Source organism: Perna viridis, chromosome 10 (assembly GCF_037379345.1).
Source record: "Perna viridis isolate PV_CMFRI_1.1 ecotype Kerala chromosome 10, ASM3737934v1, whole genome shotgun sequence".
In the NCBI taxonomy this organism is placed as follows: Eukaryota; Metazoa; Mollusca; class Bivalvia; order Mytilida; family Mytilidae; genus Perna; species Perna viridis.
Genome location: NC_142454.1, coordinates 21843624 through 21865861, shown reverse-complemented (window position 1 = coordinate 21865861; position 22238 = coordinate 21843624). Strand labels below are relative to the sequence as shown.

The 22238-nt window shown below is 33.5% G+C and overlaps 2 protein-coding genes across 2 annotated transcripts; one reads left to right on the top strand and one right to left on the bottom strand.

Moving 5' to 3' along the window:
* The first annotated feature begins 3103 nt into the window (after positions 1-3103).
* On the top strand, positions 3104-7168 carry LOC148604959 (uncharacterized). The gene is made up of 4 exons (XM_088549137.1): positions 3104-3170; positions 4083-4180; positions 6014-6166; positions 6662-7168. The coding sequence occupies exons 2-4, from the start codon at positions 4129-4131 to the stop codon at positions 7144-7146; spliced, it is 690 nt and encodes a 229-aa protein (XP_088405263.1). The 5' UTR covers positions 3104-3170; positions 4083-4128; the 3' UTR covers positions 7147-7168.
* A 14330-nt stretch (positions 7169-21498) lies between these two features.
* LOC148604958 (cerebellin-1-like) lies at positions 21499-21942 on the bottom strand. Its single transcript, XM_088547530.1, has one exon. It carries the CDS (start codon positions 21940-21942, stop codon positions 21499-21501), a length of 444 nt encoding a protein of 147 aa, XP_088403656.1.
* Between the last annotated feature and the right edge of the window lie 296 nt (positions 21943-22238).

Below are 22238 nucleotides of genomic sequence, written 5' to 3'. Positions count from 1 at the left end.
ACCACCGAATAATATTGGTGAAGCTTCTGTTCTCTTGTTTTGAGTTTCCGTTTTGCATCAAAGTGTAATCTAAATACCAATTGTTTAAACAAACACACACTTCTTACAAACATTATTTGTTTTGCGTAAAATGAGGCAGGTAAAACCTGAAAAGCTCCCCCCAAAAAACATAATTTATTATATAGATAGCAGTAATTCACCGAATGTCCCCAGTGCAATATTTTTCAATAATTCACACTGTGAAATAAATTCGGTAATTTCTCTCTCGCTTTCTCCCACCAAAACGTCACAACACGAATATCAATCCGCCGTTCACAAGATTTTAAATTTAAGTTGAAAATAACAATGAATAATGGAGGAAATCTATATAATAAATAGGATAATCAATTGGTTATCATTAATAACCAAAATATGATCACTCCTGCCAAGAACGCATTAAGATTTAACTCATGCGCGGAACAAGTTCCGCACACGCGTTAAATTTAGGCGTTCTTCGGCACTAGTGATCATATTTTGGTTATTCACTCTTTCCAATTGATTATCCTATTATTATACCACCGTTTAGCGTTTTGAACCAATTGAACCTTGGTCCAAATGTCTTTTGTCCACAATAACAAGCATTGAACCGTAAGCAATTTTGGGTAAGACTGATCACGTCATTTTTGTAAACAATTTGCATATTTTTTCCAATCAAATGCGTGCTTAGTAAGATATTAATAGTCTGGATGTTTATTTAATTACATTACATAAGTACATAATGCATTGAGATCTAAAGGTTTTGAAAAGTCCTATATTGATATTAGACATAAATAAGAAGAAAACTTGAATCTAATTCAATGTAAACTTTGGAAAATCCCATTTTCCATTTAATTGTTGTTTCTTTATATTTGTTCGTTACTTTTTGTTATCACCCGCATATAGAAAGAACTGAATCAGTTCGATTTAATCGGCATTTTATCAATGGCCCTGTGTTGGTCCAAGTAAGGAAAAATGGCAGCTGGGATACTGGTGTTAGCCTTAGCATAGCACAGTGTCGGTTAGCCATGACAACCACTTGCAAACAATGCCAGCAATTACACCCGACCAACGACAGCATGCTATCCACGTGCCGAAGAGGTGAAATGACTGTTTCATTGATTAATGTCCTACGGCAGACGAGGTAAAATTTACACAGTTAACATTGGAAACTTTATATATTGAGTTGACTTAAGTTCAGTCCATTAAATTGTGATTTTCATCAAGTTACCACAATTCCGATGTATCTGAGCAGCAGGATGTGGAAAATTACGTGTACTACCAATCCACGTCTCGTGTTTCATCATTAAGTAGGACTGAACCTTTTGAGCACTTAAACCCGGAAGTTCAATGACTATATTATTCCTAATCTTCAAATACACATATGGTGTTGTCTAGATTCTTATACCATTAACGCTTTATTGCCGATAACACATTATTACCTTCTTATTTCTTTCCGAAATTACATGACATTTCATGCAGGTTATTTACACGCAGCTGTTGAAACTTGTGTTTTTTCTACTATATCTTGTTTTTCGATGTAAAAAGTATATAATCAAATTTGTTCTAGTATCCTCGGGCTAATTAAATATTCCTTGTTTTAAGTGCGAGGGAATCTGTAAGAATCAGGCAAATTTGAAAAAAAAATTAAATCATTCCCACAACAAACACTCGAATCATTCTCACCACAACCACTCAAATCATTCCCACAACTAACACACCAAACACTCGAATCATTCCCACAACAAACACAACAAACACTCGAATCATTCTCACAACAAACACTTGAATCATTCCCACAACAAACACAACAAACACTCGAACCACTCCAACAACAAACACTCGAATCATTCCCACAACAAACACTCGAATCATTCCCACAACAAACACTCGAATCATTCCCACAACAAACACTTGAATCATTCCCACAACAAACACTCGAATCATTCCCACAACAAACACTCGAATCATTCTCACAACAAACACTTGAATCATTCCCACAACAAACACAACAAACACAACAAACACTCCAATCACTCCCACAACAAACACTCGAAGCATTCCCACAACAAACACTTGAATCATTCCCACAACAAACACTTGAAGCATTCCCACAACAAACACTTGAATCATTCCCACAACAAACACTCGAATCATTCCCACAACAAACACTCGAATTTGACAATAATGGCATTTATGGTCTATTGAAGACTTATAGACAGATCGTTCGTCTTACAAGTGTCAGAATTAGGTTGAAATAGAATTATAATGGAACAGTGAAAAAATTCACAATGAAAGTTAAATCTTTTTGCGTTTTATATAATCCATACCTAAAATTACTGACGCTTAAAAAGATATGAACATGATTTTAGCATTTCAGATAACTTTTTGAATTACATGGAAAGGTTTATGTGTTGTTTTTTTTTTACAAATTCAATTTAATTCAACCAATGTCCGATTCTTACATCATTAGTTCAAACAAGTCATAAAGACTTGTACAGTAATGGATATTTTTGAGAAATATCTATGTGCATGGTACATTGGTATAAGACACTGCACAGTAAAGTGTAAAACTGATATAAATGAAAGCAAAACTAAACAAAATGTAACAAACAAAACAACACAATAAAAACTAAACAAACAGAGACAAATGCAAACAAAATCAAAAGACAAAAACAAAACAAAACAAAATTGCACTTTTGGATAAAAGTGCTTACAGATTAACAATATTATACGCGTCTTTGTTCGTTCATATACATGTAAAATTCATGAAAATAGTGACACACATTATCTTAAAATATGGTGGGATAGTTTCATTTTAAAAATATAAAACAAAAAAACAAAAAACAAAAAACAAAAAACAAAAAAAAAAACAAAAACAAAAAAAAAAAAAAAAACCCCAAAAAAACAAAAAAAGAAACTTTTTGGAATACATTGTACATTTAAACAATTTAAAAACACATCCAAATACTGCTTACTTATTGCATTGGATTTCCTGATTTTTTCTTGGATCTGTATACATAGTTAAATATATGCTGGCGTAGCATAGACAAACCTTATTATTTACATCATGCACACAACAAAGTACATTTCTATATAAATTTGGAAATATGCAGCATTTCTTCACATCTTCGCTTATACAGAATACGTTCAATGTAAGTATTTTTGCAATTTTTGCTTTTCTTGTAATTTATCTTACCAGTAATTGGAAAACCTATGTATCGCTTCTTAATGGGAAATAAGACAATTTATGTTTTCTATGTATGATGAACATATTTTAGCAAATCGAGTACGTCAAGTGTTTTGGTTTAAAAATAATGCAACATATATATTTTTGTTTTGTTATCTTATAATGACCAAATATTTTTTTTTCTATATCATGTCTATTACTGCTTAACAATGAATAATGTTAAAGAAATGTCAAAATAGGGGTTGCCTCATCTGAACATTATATACGACGAAATTTTGCCAAATGGATTATCTTGTAACTTTGTTTAAATCATTTTATAGTTATTTGCATGCAGCCGCAGTAAAATATTAAGAAATGTACTGGCAAAAATCGATCACATTTCATTTTTTTATATTTTAAATTTGAAGTAATGACCATTTCCTTTAAATTGATTTGCGTGATTCATTTCGGGGTTGTTTAGGAAGATGTAGACTTGAGTAATTATTTTTCATTTTCAATAAAACTACTTTGCCAGATGGTGGCCTTATTGACCCTTTGTCACTTATGTGTAGCATTGATACACTTGAACAGCACAAAAACAAAACAAACAAAACAAAACAACAAAACAAAACACGAAACAAAACACAAACAGAAACAACGATTATACAAAAAAAACAACAAACAAACAAAACACAAAACAAAACAAAAACAAAAATAATAAAAACAAACCAAAAACAAACACAAACACAAAAAAACATTGGTTTTATTAAATGGCCATGTATATTTTTTGACATATTTAATCTACATTAGCAAGGACATGTTTGTGCAATATTTATTCATATTAGACATATAAAATAATGTAGTATTTTCTATTACGTTTCACCTGGTACACATCTAGCACCAATTTAGATTCTTCCAGCATATTGATTAAACGAAGAGAAGCCATGTCTTATTTCACTGCAGCAGTTACTTTCGTTTTGATTACTAAGATTCGATGTAAGTAAATTTAGAATAATTAACAATTCCCACCATCAAATTGATACCACGTTGTAATATATTGAAGAGTAATCAAGGGAACTAAGATTCCAGCGGCAATCAAACGAATATAATCCAGGGAAGGGACAAAGACCAGACACGGCAAAGAGACAAACACAACTATGAACATAAAGTAACTAAAACAATACATACAAAGTAACAAAAGTAAATGAGCATCTCGGACTCCACTAAAAACAGAGATCATAGACTAGGTGCACCGGTCGGGTAAACGTCCTCTGCTTTTGTAGAAACACCCGCCGAGTTGCTCGTGAAAAGTAAAGTCCGAGGTAGACGAAAGAGGAAAGGAAAACTATGACACGTCGAACAAATCAGTTTTTATGGTGCTGATAGAAACACCGTAACGATCCACGAGTTTATGATGACGCTCATAAAACTTCTGTAGTAATGAATTCAATCTTATAGCACCATAACCCTGTTCCAGAAGCCTAGAAAATTTAAGGCAATAAAAAAAAGTCGGCGTAGTTACGGCAAGCTCTGGCATAACTTATAAGTTGTAATATGAAAACTGCATACACAGGTGCTGAAGGGGTGTTGCCACAGATGAAAGGAAAGTTGACAATTCTGAATGAAAAGTCTTCACGTTTGTCGTAAGGTTAGGTCAACAGTTTTGCTTTACCATCGATCTCAAAGTGTAGGTCAAGATATGAGCCTGACTTCACAGTGTCTGTAGTATCATGTATCTCAAGTTCCTTGGGGTAGATGCGGTGCAACAAATCCCCGAAACTAGGATTCATTTATCCTCATTATATGTGTCGTGTATTAAATATCACAATTTTTGTAAAGCATCAACATATTTCTCGTAAACTCGCATACTATGCAATTACTTTTATTCGTGGGTACCAATTTTCATAGTTTATGGGAAAAATATTAGTTCATAGATTCTTGAATACATTTTTATGAAATTTCTTTTTTGTTGGGAACCAAATTTCATGGGTTACCGAATCCACTAAATCCAAGAAAATTGATACCCGGGGATCAATAATACTTTTATATAGTTTTCGCAAAGATGACGAACATAACAGAAATGTGTAGTCTAAAAATAATAAAGCAGTATATTCGTAAATGCTGTTATTATAGTTTATTACATGTGGTCATCTGCAATCTCATTAGAAATTGTAAATAACTTTAAAAAAAATAATAAATAAAAAATTGTAAACATTTACTCTTAAAGATCCCTTCTAAGAAGGTTATAATTTCGTTTGTTTGGTTTTTAAGTCGCTAATATTGTTAGCGACTTCTTGCACTCGTAATTTCAGTACGAAATATTCGCATATGATTTGCATAAATATATAGTTATACGCCACGTAATGCTGCAGATCATCGCCGTGTTTACTATCATAGCGTCATAGTTCTTGCTTCATACGAGATGAAAATGTACCTCTGAAGTATAATACACGTGTGTTTTACGTGCGGTTCTTGTTTGTATGAGAACGAGAATTTTACATGGAATGATCGGTTAGCTGTGAATATTACCCAGTTTCCGATTCAGGCAGAGAGGATCATTACAAGACTATATAGTTCATATACATTAGCACGTCCCAATATTAATGAATATTCATTGCCAGTTTCTAAGTTTGGTCCCTAAGTTTGCTTCACAACACAGAATGATAATGTACAATAAAAATTGGTCTTCCGACATTCGAATAAAGTGAGTATACCTATTTACAGCAGAAATATAAATACGCTTAGTATTTTTGTTGTTATGTATGGTTACTTCGTTCAAAGTATGATGAGTTGTATGAAAACACTAGAGATAATGAAATGTAATCACAGGTTATGAAAATACAGAATATACATATTCCGTATCGGACTCTGACAGTGGTAATACCGGAGAGGAGAGTGCATGTACCAATAGCAATACAGGAGGGGTGTATACCAGATGGGGAAGATCAGATTGTCCTAGTGGTTCTGAATTGATTTACAATGGTAAATACTTACTTCTATAATCATGTATGTTTTTTATAGTTTAAAGCTCCAAAATGAGGATAATAGCATATGCTTTGAAAATCCGTTTTGTTTTAACGTGATAGCCACGTCACCAGAAGGTTGACTTTTAACGCTAAATTGTTTTAAAGTAACACTTCGTACTGTAGTTATATATACTATACCAATTATAATTTTAATCAAGAAAAATAAAATAAAATAATAATAAATAAATAAAAAATAAAACAAAACATAAAAAAATGTGCTTACCCTAAACAGTTTATGGCCACCTTGGCTCAAGCATCGTTTTAGTTCTAATTGTTTGACATTACTCAATGTAAAATGTTTTTTGAAAATTGAAGTAGTGTCCCAATTGACCTTGGCTAATTTTTCTTGCTGGTAACAGGAGACAAGTCTAATGTTTTTTGCCTCATTCTGACCTTATTATTTTCCTAGATTGTTACAAAAATTGTTACAGTATTTTTAATTTATACAAAGGTTATATAGGTGGGAAGGCCTACTACAAGCCAGGATCTGGTACAAATTATTTATGTCTCCCAGAAAATCCAGAATGGCGCAAATATACCAGTTATTCACATCCATGGTCAGGCCATATATATGGTGCAAATTATCAAATTGTGGAAAACAAACCTTTCCCTAAGAAAATGAACAAGAAAATAGCAGTATGTGCTGTTTGTAAATCTACTGGAAGACCGACAACTCTGATGATACCAGCAAAATGGTCATGTCCCAAAGATTGGCACACTGAATATCAGGGATATCTTATGTCACAAAGTGAATGGCCAAAACGTCCTGCAACTCATTACATATGTCTTGATGAACATATACAAGGCATCAATTTTATTGGCAAGTATAAACAAGCAAGAGGAGTACTCTATCCTGTTGAGGCGGTGTGTGGTAGTTTGCCATGTAAGAAATACAGTGGGCATAAAGAACTAACATGTGTTGTGTGTAGTCAGTGATCGCCGTCTGTTTACAAATAAATATTTTAATATGATGTTCCTCAACGATTTTTAGACCACAGCTGTTGTAAAACTTTTAATCCACATATGACTGACGTCGAAGACGTATGACAAGATTATTGCCGTATATGACGTCAAAGTTAAGTTTTACTCAAATTTACGGACGTCACAATAGTATTTTGCTTAATAACGGTTAAAATTTCGCAACACAAAGGCTGCATTTTTTTTCTTACATATGAAAAAATTAAATTTTTAGAACCGAAATAAATCAGGGAAACCCCCTTTTATTATTGTATTTATAATTCTTACTGCTTTGATTCGGAGTAAAATAATGTGACATAAATGGCCACCCTGTTGTAAAGCTATGATAAAATGGAGTTTCCGTGATTTTTTTCCTAATTGAAGAATTGAAATACTGAAAACTGATTAATTCCTTTACTTTCTGTTAATAAAGAATAATCAAGGGAACCAAGGTTATAGCGGTAATCGAAAGAATGCAAATCAGGGATAAAGACCAGACATTGAAAACAGACATATACAACAAAGAACATGAAGTAACTAAAATCATACATACAAAGTAACAAAAGCAAATGAACAACTCGGACTCCACTGATAAAACTCTAATAGAATTAGTAAAAAGAAATAATAAATTACTGTAAGCTCATCTATTCCTCCTTTAGAAAATGGTAAAACCACCACATTATAAGTCCATCGACACATGATGATGCAACTCATAAGCACAAACACAATATATATGAAAACTATCATGAGTGTCCTTCGAATGAAGATGGTTCACGCTACTTGAATGTAAGATATAAACGCTCTAAACTCTATTCAGATGATAATCTATGAAGTATAAAAGAAAAATCTTTTACTTCCTTATAATTGCAAAAGTGGCGAGATAACAATATAATTATATCCAATAAACGAAATAAAACAAAATAAATAAAAATATAAATATATCAATGTCCTATTTATTTGTTGTGGGTGCAAAATATGAATTTGTTTGGTCACAGTTTTGTGTGATGAAGGGTTTAGTTAAGCTGTATCTGCACAAATTTCTTGACTGTATAGGCTAAAAACCACTAATTCCACTTCCCATAGGCTTCTATGCTAATTTCACAATATTCAATGGCTTCTCTGGACTTTACCTTAACTTTAACCTGCAGATGACTATATATCAGCATGATTCTACATATGTCAGCTCACAATCCTCAGAATGGCATGTGGGGTTAGCAGACTTGCAGTGCAGTACTGGTCACCGGAAGTGAAGGGTCTATAAATAGCATGGGAAATCCCAGTGTTTTCACAAGATAGGGGTATATTTAAAAATCATTATGGAGATTAGGCTTCACATCACAAGAAGCAAAATGCACCTATAAAATGTACAGAAATGTTTTTCCTTTCAGAAACTGTTTAAATTTTTTAAATAAGATGAGAACTTTTTTCGCAGCACTATGAGGAACAGGGGTAATTTCTGCGTAGGACTATTTTTGCGTACGTTCCAAATGCTCATTGGTTGAATTGGTGGTCTGTAACCTATATTCAACAATCCGTAAGCAAATTTTGTGCACTACCAATTTGTGGAAATCTAAATAGAGGAATGTATTCGGGACCGAACACGGATTATAAACTAATATATCAACTGACAAATTGCCGGTTATACAGTTTTTTTTTTAGAATGCTGAGTTCTAACTTTTATTTTGCATGGGATAATCAGGTTCTCGATTTGGTTCTTCTCTATTCTAATAGCTTTAGTTTGACTGTTTTAGATATATAAAGTTATAATTACATTTATATGGGAGGGTAGTATTTCAAGAATTGCAAAAACTTCAAAGTGCAAAATAATACTCTGTAAAAGTATGAAATTAATACCAGTGGTCATTGTTATCTACAACTGTTATCTCCCCTGGTTTATGGTCTAATAAATTTCTTAGGGTAAACATGTGCCAAAGTAACCGTTAATTTCTTACTTGTGATCTAGCTATATTTAAGTGAACTTATGGTTTGATAAAGCCATGCCAAAATCCCAATAGCATATAAGCGAAGTATATTCATGTACTCAGGGGTAAGACGATGACGGTAGCATATCATTAACATTGGATTTGATTCTCAAAGTATAAAGCTTAACTTCATGTCATAGGTGGGATGAATTAGACAGTGCCATACCTTTTTAGACCCAACAGGCACATTCAATCCCATGTGATAATTGAGGCATACGAAGCTTGTTCGCTGTTCATTGAAAACACTCATTGATTGAAAAATAGCATTTTATTTAAATAAAATTAAAAACATACAAAATAGAAATTACAAAATACATGTATATACATGATATACAAACAGTAAACTGTTCTTGCAATTATAAGAATTGTGCATTAAGCACAAACTTACAGCAAATTTTAACGAAAAATCAGAATCAAAATTTTATAAAATAATACTTCCAGAAACAGCGAAGGTGGCATATAAAAATTGGACCTTCTGCAATCACAACGACAATCTAAACGAAGAACTAAAATAATGGGAATTGGCGAGAGGGTAAAAAGTTTTGCTCCATCTCTCAATCGGCAAATTGGAGCTTGTGAATGCCTACGACTGACCAGACGGAATGCCGCGCAGTTGTCTTCTATTCTTTGATTGGTTCATTAACTAACATTGCGCTTCATTATTAGGCCTTAAATGTATAAAAAAAATCTAAAGAAAATAGTTTGCATGTACTTTAAAGCCCATATGAAAATGATATAATATAATTCGTTTTACATCATAAATTCCTTTATGTACACTTAATTGTATCTCTTCGTGCGTTAGAAAAAGTCGGACAATGCGCATTACGTAACAATACTTGATATTACTTGAAAAAAATTTTCAATTGATTTTGGCGGCTCTTTATTTTTGCTGATTCTGTCAAAATAAACATATTAACAGGTATCAATTTTGTCGGTTTCAAAATGAATGTGAAAAGCGTTATATTGTGTTAAAAAATCCATCTCGCACGCATTCATGTTAATGCTTTGTTACTTTGTATTATTTTAGTTACTCTATGTTCTTTGTTCCTGGATTACATTATTTTTATTTCGGCTAGAATCTTAATTCCTTTGATTACTCTATTATGTAGGTTATCCATTTGTCGAAAATGCAAATAAGTTTCATAAGATCGAAATGCAATTAACAGTTACTTTGATTCAAATGCAACCTTGGAATCCACATAGTCCAGTGCCCTAGACCACTAGAGTCAAGCGGAGGGAACGACCAAAAATTTGCATCGCAAATTTAACAGTTCTAACATCGTTGGGAATTTTTCAGACCTTTCTATACGTTTACATATCTTCCCTGTATCAATTTGATCCGATGGAGCAGTGTAGCGAATAGAGTCGTCACATTCTGAGACGTAGTATAATATTGATTTGTTGTGATATGCATCATTAATTTGATCCTCTATCCTACATAATAACATCTAAATGAGCTGTCTCGTACTACCATACATCGTGTACTTAGTTACAGCCCTAGATTAATCCTATCAGGAGGAATGACCCGGCCAGCGAAAGCTATATTTTTATATAGCCTAGCTGGCCGAGTGGTGTAGGGCGCTGGACTATGTGCAAGCGGTGTTGCCATAGATGTCACAGCGGTACGAGTTCGAGTTCCACGGAGGGAAGGACCAAAAATTTGCGTCGCAAATTTGACAGTTCTAACATAGTCCTTTTTATACGTTTACATATCTTTCCTGAATCAATTTGATCCGATGGAGCAGTGAAGCGAATAGAGTCGTCACATTCTGAGACGTTTTATATATATATATATATATATATTCCTTAAGGATAAAGACCATACAGGGAAAACAGACATACACAGCAATGAGTATGAAATAACCAAAATTACACCCCGGATTCCAACAAAACTTGGGAGCATGGGCCAGGTAGACCGGTAGGATAAGCGTCCTCAGCTTTTTAGACACTCAGCAAGTTGCTCCTAAAATGTCAAGTTTAGGGTAGATGAAAAATAAAGAAAAAAATATGAAACGGAGAACAAATTGGTTTTCATGGTGCAGATGAATACACGAATTTATATGACAATCATAAAACTTCTGTTGTGATGTTTCAATAGCAAAATTGTAAGACGTCTAGCGCTGTACAAAAACTTCGCAAAGTTGCGACAAGCTCTGAAATAACGTATGAGGTATTATATGCAAACGCATGTACATGCCACCTATGAAAAGAATGTTGACAATACGGAACGAGAAGCCATCGAGTCTGTCGTATAGTATTGTCATGATTCCTTTACAATAAATTGTTAATTGACGGTCAAGATATGAGGTTAATTTCTTAGTGTCTTTATTGTCCTTTATCTCAAGTTATTTGGGGTAAGCGCAATGTATAAAACCCCCCAAACTAGGATTTTTAAAGATAACACGTCATCTATCAATTAATCTGGCTAAACGATATTCCTTCTTTGGACAAGAACCGTTATAAAGACAGTCTCATACGAGTGACGGAATTGTTCTCATTAAAATGTCGACCGTTTGTTGAACAACGCATCCACCGCACGGGACACGTGTTGTCTATAAATAAACCATCCAGCATTTTAATAACATCTTATTCGGTATATTTGGAAGATAACTGAATCGTATTTGATATTTTAAGGGGAATCTCTACCAAGATTACATATCTGTATCCCGGTGTTACTGTTCTCTCTTGAGTAACAACGATGCATATATTTTAGTCGGAATTTTAAGTGGTTATGGGAAATATTAGTATTTTATTTCTTTGTACGTTTGTTTTTTTCATGTTCTTTGTTGTGTGTTTCTATTTTTACGGTCAAGTCGCTACCCTTGACAGGAATACTGAGTAAGAATCTTTACTAGTTTTGTATTTTTGCAAACGCAAAATGTTTATCTGTTTTCAGCTCACATCTTAAAGTTTTATTGAATTATGTTGTAAAACTGTAAAATGCATGATTATGTGTTAATATATCAAATTATAAAACTTTGACCTCTTACAGGTTACATCTGGGCCTTATATTAAGACTCCACTTATGGAGCAGACGATCGATAATTTTATTTGCTCATCTTTCTCTGATCAGTTATGTATAGCTACTCTATCATGGTACATGTACAATTATTTATTGAATATTTTACGCCAATAAAACTAAAAGTGTTTATTTTTCACATATTCTTAATTAATTTAAACGCATAGATAAAACATGTACACGTACATAGCAGCCATGACTTCTTAAGTGAAATCTAAGGGGTTAACAACACAATAATATTGAAAATCGAAGATAATATAAGATCCTACCTGAATAGGAAAAATAGTAAATGAAAAATTTTGTATTCCCCTTTTAACAAATCCCTGAGTTGTTATCGCTGTTAAATAAATTAGATGGACAACATTAGTCCTAAATTGCTTAAACTAAGTGCACCTATTATTGCATCATCTCTCACATGTGTTTTCAACAGAATGATAGATACGGGTACTTTTCCATTTAAAAATGCGGTGATTCTCTTCCATCAAATTATAGACCAATGTCAGTTTTTACCAACTATCTCAAAACTGAGCTCCATGTTCACTCCTATCTTTATGATTATCTCTCTAAATTTGAATTACTCCACCCTGCTCAATCAGTTTATAGACCTGTCATTCATCCTTGATCAATGTATTTGATAAATTTCTAGAGAAAATGAATGAGGGAAATATTAAGTAACTGTCTTTGTAAGAATCATGCAAAAGCTGAAAAATGTGATACACCCCAAAAAAAGGCTACACATTTTATTTTTGTATTTAAGTTGTTTTATGGGTCTATACTATAAAATGTGTAATTATTCATTCAAATCTGCCTGTTCTTAGGAGATTGAAAATCCAATAGATTCTATTGTATTGGGTGTCATTTACAGAGTTACCTCCCTGAATTTTGAAATCTACAGTTCATTCTATATAATTTTTATCGCCTATGAACACAGGTTATATGAAAAACTGAATGTTAATTTCTGTTTACTATGGCAATTTAAACAAAATAATCAAAAATAAAAATATGTAGGCTTTTTACCCATGAATCACATTTTGCATGACTCTTAGCTGGAGTGCTACATAATATTGCAATTTTCCTAGATTTGAAAAAAAGCATTTGATGTTGTTCACCATTCTATACTTAGACTAAAAATAGAATTATATGACCTTAACAAAAACAGTAATTTTTTTCGAATCTAATTTTTGAAACCCAGCAAGTTCAAATAGGGAATGCTAAGTAAAAAAACTCTTAGTAGAGTATGGTGCACCTCAAGGATCAATTCTTGGTCCTTTTTGTTCATTTAATACATAAATGAACTTCTACTTCACATAAAAATGTTATACTGCTCTTTATGCAGTCGACTCAATGATTCATTTATCTGGGAAGGACATAATCAAACTAAAACCTAAAATACAACAAGACCTGGTGGAAATAGAGAAATGCTGCAAAAGTAATAAGATGTTTACAACTAAAACAGAATGTATGTTATTTGGAACTAGACAGAAATTTTTGTCACAAAGTGATGCTCCATCATTTACAATAAACTCTAATATTATTAAAAACTCCAATTATGAGAAGTTACTAGGTGTTATGATGGATCCTCAATTATGATGGTCAAAGCAGATGGTAGCTATATATGCATGTCTCAAAATATCCAGTCGTATTTATCTGCTGTCTAAGATAAAGAAATGTCTTAATCTTGATTCAAGGAAACTTTTTTATTCAAGTTATATTTTACCTCTTATTGTTTATTGTCATTTGGGGAAACTGTAGTCTGGAAAATCTGAGCCGCATTTTCAAACTGCAAAAAGGGCTGCACGACTAATACTTGATACAGATTTCCTTGCACCATCTGCGCCCTTGTTCAAACAACTAGGATGGTTGACGGTTGAAAATAGAATGATATATCACAAATGTGTTCTAATTTTGTGAAAAGTATAAGAAATGAAGCTCCATCTTATCTCACAAATAAGATATAGTATTTATCTGATAACAATTCTTACTCATTACGAAGCGCAATCAAGGGTACCTTATCTACTCCTAAAACGAAAACTCAACTATACAAAAGATCTTTTAGTTACTCTGGTTCAACTCTGTGGAACAACCTACCAACAACAAAAACAAAAATCCCAAAACCTTTTTTTTAAATACAGCTTAAGATACTATTTACTTAGCAAACAGAGATGATGTTTTTGTTTCCATGTGAATGTATGTTAGCTTGTATTTAAACATTTAAAAATAATTTGATTTACGAAATAACACCCTTTCTGACTGGATTGTAAACTGTGTCTAACGTCAATTTTGTGTATGTCAGCTGTGACGTCATCAAGCTTTTTCAATGATTTACTCGTTGAATTTTGATCCTAAAATATTATAATGAATGACTGTTGTATGATTTCGGTCTATGCCCATGGTGCACATTTGAAAAAAAAAACTTTCGACGCTGGTTATTTAGTGCGCACCACGTGATTAAGGTTTTTTCTTCATAGACCGAAAAAATAAAACAGTAATTCCATATAATCTGAGTTTTTGTATAAAATATACAATATTGATTCTTAAGACCTTTTCTTGGATGGCCAACGGCCCTTGAAACAGTTCCACATATATAAAATTATATTGATATTGATGTCGATGGCTTGAAATATTGAATGGGAAATAGTTTGAAAAGGTTATTGCTGTCCTGGTTCTGGTTTTGTTGATGTAAGTCTGAAGAACAGCTATCTCCGGCTTGGTGTGTATCATTGTTGAGGTTATATGCCTAAGTTTAGTTTTCATTACGATTTCACGACCACATGGTTGCCACCACACCCCGGGCAGGACAGTGATCGTCGAGCACGTGTTGACAGCCAAAATGAACAAAGTGACTGTATAAGTAATAACAACTGAGAAGGAATCACGCTGGCTAAATAGTGAGGGAGCAATCGTTGGATTAAGGAGGGGGTTTAGGTTGAAATATTTTAAACTACATTTTAGAGAATATAAGTCGTCAAGACGTCACACACTAATAAAAAATAAATCACTAGCTATATGAAACCCCACAACTTGAAAAAAAAACATAAAAAAACGGGAGGGACATCAGGTGCTTTGCACTGCTGTGGCATTTGTAATGCAAGTAAGTATAATCCAGTAATAACATACGAACAATAAATTCCGCGACACGTGTCAAATACGATTAACATTAGGCCACAATCATTCATTTTTGATTAAGTATTACGTTGAAAGCGTAGTAGATAACTTGGTAATAGTAGACAAATATCAGAAATTGACCAAATTAAAAAAGTCCAGAAATTGACCAAATTAAATTAAGGTAACGAAAATCAATAATGTTTTGAATTTAGACAATTTAATCTTTAACTTGATATCACAATGGAATAAATCATGCGATAAAATAGGGCCACCATTGGAGATTTTAAAAGAAATAAACTAAATATCTCTCGTACTTTTGTATATTAATATTTATTTTCGTCGGACCTGCGGATGGATATTCGTGTACTAAAAATGTTATATTTTCAAGAGTAATCAAGGGAACCAAGGTTATAGAGGTAATCAAAAGAATGTAATCCAGGGATAAAGACCAGACATGGAAAACAGACATACACAACACAGAACATAAAGTAACTAAAATCATACATACAAAGTAACAAATGTAAATGAGAAACTCGGACTCCACTAAAAACTGGGAGCATGGACCAGGTGCACCGGTAGGGTAAGTATCCTCTGCTTTTCTAGAAACACCCGCCGAGTTGCTCATAAAAAGTCAAAAAACATAAAAACATCTTATTTGATTAAGTAGAGACAAAAACTCAAAATAAAAACGTTTTGAAAATGCAAAGCCATGTTGTTAATGCAAATGCAAATTCATTAACACATTGTGCTTTGATTAGAACAAATCACTATCAAACTCATCCACTTCCGGTAGAGGGCAAAATAAATCTTATCCCTCAAGACATGGGCATGTAAACTTTAATAAAAACTTTGGTAATTTCAATGCACTCTGAGGATAACACTGTAATTAATACTTTAAATAGAGACCCATAGTGAATCTTTAACATGACCATTTTTACTTGAATCAAATGCGTTTCTTTATTGTGGCAAGAGGGTTTCAAGTGCGGAGGGTTTCGTCAATCCGGTAAGACATCGAATCGAATTGGATATATTGCCTGATCTGAAAGATTGGACTTTCATATCGGTCGATCAGATTGTAATCTATAATCGTAAAATATCTGAAGTGATGATATTAACAAAGGCTGAATATACCCCTGATTAAATCTGTTTTCACAATATACGCCATCTACAGAGAAAGTCCATGTACAGACCTAACATCAGTTAATCAACTGTATACTTAATAGGCTGGTGATGTTGGTATACTGCCGCTTAGAAAGGGGAAATTACTATTAAGAAGTCGAAATCATCACGTTTGTCATAAGTTTTGATTTCATATACCCTTTATTATCTATGTACATATTAAGTCCTAGGTATGAGGCAGACGAAAGTGCATCAGTTGGTTCTTTTGGGTAGATTGTAGGCAATCTGTATAACGGAAACTAAAATTGAAGGGCCGGGCTACTCGCTTCATTTTTTTCTGTAGGAGCACTTGTGATAAGCTGGCTTCATAGGAATGAAGGAGCATATCGACCAAGAGTAGCGCAAAATCTTTTCCTATAAGTATCCCGATGGTTTCCTTGAGTACATGTCCTTCAGTTTCGACACGATTGTTGTTGAACAGAAATTTCAATATTTTGAAAACATCAGACTCGGAGTACTTTTTGTTAGAATCAGTGTTGTTTTTTAACAAAATTAGCCTTTTCTCTACTTAGTACTATTAAGCACTTCGTTTTGTTCCCTCTTTCGCATAAAAGATCACAAAGAGCCCAAAGAGGTATAAGACAGCTCATCTAGGTGTTGTGTATGATACAAAATCAAATTAACAATACATGTTATATTAACTAAATCAAACATCTCAAATTGTGACTACCCAATTCACCACGCTGCTCCATAGGGCCATGCGTGATGTACAGGAAAAAATAAAGTAAGCACATATGGGTCTGCAAAATTCCCAACGATGTTTCCCTCAATAGATAACAATATTTATTGGCTTCCACAAAATACCATGAAATCTGTTTATACCAAACCCCGAAGTATTCAAATACCTGTCTTAACCAAACACATTTTAAACTTCTCTTCGTTAAACATTATTTTGTGTTAGTGAACATGTATTTTTTTCTTGGTAAAATGAACACGTACCCGAACCGAACCAACATCAAAGTCCAAGGGGTTCGGTTTTTTACATGTTTTGCTGTATTTGTTAAAAATCGGAGGTAATGACTACAGTCAAAAGATAACCAGGAAATACTTATTAAAGTAAGTTCAAATATTTAAACTATAATCTTGACAAAACTATTTAATAAGATTCTTTAATCTTGAACATTTCTCTGTAAACATTTCTTACGGTGTAGTTATGTAATGTAAACAAATATGAAGTTGTCTTGAAGATTTATTATTTTTTTTAAATAAACAGAAATGACAGAGCAAGTATTTTGAAACTAACAACTGTCTTAATCCAAATCAACACGAACTCAAAAAACAACAGATCCGATATATTATCATTGCAATACATTGAGTAAAAACTTTTACAAGCAGGAAAACGTAGCTCTTGGAGCTTATAGAGAACAGTCCTTTTCCTACCGACTTGCTCATAAAAAGTCACATTTAGGGTAGACAAAAGCGAAAAAGAAAAGTATGACACCCTAAACAAATCGGATCTCCTGGTGCAGACGGTATGACGACGACAAAAATATTTGTACATATAGTACGTTGTATAATCTTGTAGCAACATAAGCCTGTTCCATTGTTATCTTAAATGTTCTTGCATTAAAGCCATTCAGGGTGCCAAAGAATAAATAAGCTTTACACTATTCAATATTTTAACGATGACATAATAGTACAAAAATGTACATTATGATCTAGACCACCCGCTGCTGTACAATGTTCTTATTCTATATTTCTGATGTGTTAGCACCAATACTGTGCTGCATCTATAGGGTATGTAAGTCTCGTCACGTGACTCCGTGATATCATGAGAATGGGTCCTTATCTCCCATTAAAATGCATAGAGATTCGTCATTAACATAACATTGAGTTCATAGCAATATACATTTTTATGAAAAAATACTGATAAAAAATGACAAATATATAGTTCTATTGAATAAAAAAAACATAGAAATAGAGGATTTTGCATAGTGATACAACGTTTTCATTTTCCGGAAGTGAACAATAAAATGCAGACCGGCCTTTGGATTTCAATACGTTCTACATCTAAAATTCCGGAAGGAAAACTGAAACTAGAACGAGACTTACAAACTCTATTACTTATATTGGCGTACGTATCTGTATGTTAAGGAGTGAAACATATATAAACAGAAACCTTTTCTGGCTTTAAAATTAATTCAGTTTAGAAAAGTGCTCGGTAACACAAGGTTCAAAATTGATATAAGGGGCTTTTTTTCAAGAGTGTCTAGTTTAAACAGATTTGGGATTTTTCATGTTCGGTTTGGACTGGTTTCACTGAATTTCATCAAGCATTTGTTTTGCTCCAACCAATAAAATATTGAATAGCATTGGAATATATCATCCTTTTTTTGCAAAAAAGATTGAATATTTAAAAATCATCATAGAAATGGAGCTTGACACAAGAGTGAGATAATTATAAAGTAACAAAAAGATGTTTTTCTTTCTTTAAGAGATAGTACCAAACTTCAACTCCTTTCCCAGCAGACAAAGCCCAAAACAACATTGTTTTTGTCTGCAAAACTTTTTATATCCAATGTTTATTATCAGAGGAAGACGTAAAAAATAATAGCAGTGATAAGACCTACACTGCTACCTCTCTCCAAAGAAGAGATTGTGGAAAACCATAAATCTGTGCTATCCTCTTTTGGTCTCTCTACCAAGGACGATGGTTGTGATTTACCGTCTATGTACTGGATTCCTAAAATTTACAAGAATCCATACAAACAACGTTTCATAGCTGGATCTTCAAAATGTACCACCAAACCTGTTTCAAAACTTTTAACTTCTATACTCGCAACTGTCAAAGAGGGTCTACAGCCCTACCACAAAACGTGTTACTCCCGTAGTGGTATTAATTCAATATGGATCCTGAAATATTCGAAAGATCTTTTAGAGACAATCAGTTCAAGACTATTATCTGAATATAATAGCATTAAAACCTATGATTTTTCAACACTGTATACTTCTATTCCCCATACTCAGTTAAAATCCCGATTTAAAAACATTATACATCGTTGTTTTTCAAACAAAAAAAGATGGTACTCCTAGATACAAATGTATAGTTCTTGGTAGATATTCATCATACATTGTAAGAAAAAATTCAAAATCATCTTCCAAATATACAGAGGAAGATGTTTATAAAATGCTGGAATTTTTAATCGACAACATATTTGTTCAGTGTAGTGGACGTATTTTTCAACAAACGGTCGGCATTCCAATGGGAACAAATTGTGCTCCTTTACTTGCTGACCTATTCCTTCACTCTTATGAGGCTGACTTTATAGCTGATCTGATCAGAAAGAAAGAATATCGTTTGGCTAGATCCTTCAATCTCAGTTTCCGCTATATAGATGACGTATTATCTTTAAACAATCCTAATTTCGGGGATTCGATACATCGCATCTACCCAAAATAACTTGAGATAAAGGATACTACTGACACTGTGAAGTCAGCCTCATATCTTGACCTACACTTGGAAATCGATGGTAAAGGAAAACTATTGACCAAACTTTACGACAAACGTGATGACTTTTCATTCAGAATTGTCAACTTTCCTTTCATCTGTGGCACCTGCGTATGGAGTGTTCATATCACAACTCATACGTTATGCCAGAGCTTGCCGAAACTACACAGACTTTTTGTATCGCGCTAGAACTCTAACAAATAGGCTTCTGGGACAGGGCTATGTTGCTACAAGATTGAAGTCATCACTAAAGAAGTTTTATGGTCGTCATCATGAACTCGTGGATCGTTAAGGTGTATTCATCTGCACCATGAAAACTGATATTCAACGGGTCATAGTTTTCCCTTCCTTGTTTGTCTACCTCGGACTTCACTTTTTATGAGCAACTCCGCGGGTGTTTCTAGAAAAGCAGAGGATGCTTACCCTACCGGTGCACCTGGTGCATGCTCCCAGTGTTCAGTGACATGGACAAAGACCAGACATGGAAAACAGACATACACAACAAAGAACATAAAGTAACTAAAATCATACATACAAAGTAACAAAAGCAAATGAGCAACTCGGACTCCACTAAAAACTGGGAGTATGGACCAGGTGCACCGGTAGGGTAAGCGTCCTCTGCTTTTCTAGAAACACCCACCGAGTTGCTCATAGAAAGAGGAACAAATGAAGAATCATCCCAAATGCAAAAAAAAAAAACCGGACTTAACACAAACAAGAAGACTAAATTCCTACAGACCATGCATCTAGCTCCATTTCATCTTAGAAAATAAACTGCTTGAAGAAGTAAAAATTTTATATACCTGGGAAATACTACTAGAACAACACAAAAAGGCGAATATAGCATTTTATTTACTAAGAAATAAGGATAGCAGTAATATCAATCTGAAGACAAACGCTAAAATATACAACAACAATATCTTATTCAATCTTCGCTTTTGAATGAATGCAGGAGGGCCACCAAAGAAGATGGTCAAAGATTTCACACCAAATGCTTAAAAAAAATGTAAAGTGTTTTTGGCCAAGACAAATTACCAATCAGTCTTTGTATGAAAAAAAGACAATTAGCATCAGGTACCAGATTTAACAGAAGAGATAAAGATACTTTGGGCATGTTACTAGGAGATACTCAAATAACATTGCACGGGTTTCTGCAAAATTGGCAGCATCAGATTGCAAGCAGAACAGGAAAGACCCAACTAAATCTGGCGAAGATTAATGTCTAGTTCAAAAATATGAGAGTGAACTGGGGTGTACCTAGTTACTTCCATATGCACATCGGGCGCCAAGAGGTTAGGTACCTTTCCGTATAAAATCTAAATCAAAAAGGTATTTGTCCGGACATCAAATGTCGACGACGACAGTTGAATACCATAATATCACAAATTTTTGCGGCGTTTTAAATATACTCTTTTTTTCCGTCCAACGAGCTGAACTTGTGAAAACTTGTAAGTCGAAGAAAGTATTGTTTTAGGGGGGTGCTAATGTTAAATAAGTTTTATTGTTTAGTAAGCACGAGTTTCAGGCGTTCTTGCTTTGGGCAATAACTTGCGAGTTTAATGCTTTATTTGTCATTCAAGAACATGATACATCTTGGTTCAAACAATTTTAACTCCCAAAAAACTCGAACGTGTATAAAAAGAGCTCTCAATATAATTTCCTCTTTCAATGCCAGTTTGAACATATACACAGTCCCCTTTCGTCATCTGAATCGGTGTTGCTGATGTTGCTTGGTTACGGAAATTTGATTTGCCTCCGACGCCGGAATCAGAAAGGACTAAATCTTTAACAGCACCATTGGAAACCAGTTTGATAACAGCACAGGACTTATAATATACACCAGTCGAAACATAGAATACATATAAACCATCAGACGGAGCTGTAAATCGGCCATTTCGTCTGTTGTACCCTTTACCAAGGTTCAATGATATACTATCGTATCTAATGATTCCTTTAGGCGTTGGGTGAAAATTATTTGAAAGAAAGGCGTAAAACGCAACTGGTGCTGATTTCTGTTGTGTGCCTTTGTAAAAAAAGAGCATTACTTTAAAAATTATCATTGCGAAGCTTTTTACCACTTTTTCGCTTAATTTCTTTAAAAGAAAGAAATTGTTTATTTGTCGATATTTTTGTTTTAATTGAAACGAAAAAAATATTTTCAATGAAAGTCTGCTAAAATTGTACCAGTGTGACAGACTTTTTACAGAAAATGCAAAGTGAATGTTGAAATTATAACAGGATACAATTGACAAGCCCTTTTTATCGATATTTAATGAAAATTGGATGTGGACAAAGACAAAAGGGAAAATTATTTCACGCTTTTGACATGTTCTTTAAT

Bases quoted from the DNA above. Each gene is read 5' to 3' on its own strand.
- LOC148604959 (XM_088549137.1), top strand. From the start codon at position 4,129: ATGTCTTATTTCACTGCAGCAGTTACTTTCGTTTTGATTACTAAGATT. The intron at 4,181-6,013 runs GTAAGTAAATTT...ATGTAATCACAG, and splicing joins TTTGATTACTAAGATTCGAT to GTTATGAAAATACAGAATAT. The intron at 6,167-6,661 runs GTAAATACTTAC...ATTTATACAAAG, and splicing joins TTCTGAATTGATTTACAATG to GTTATATAGGTGGGAAGGCC.
- LOC148604958 (XM_088547530.1), bottom strand. From the start codon at position 21,942: ATGCTCTTTTTTTACAAAGGCACACAACAGAAATCAGCACCAGTTGCG.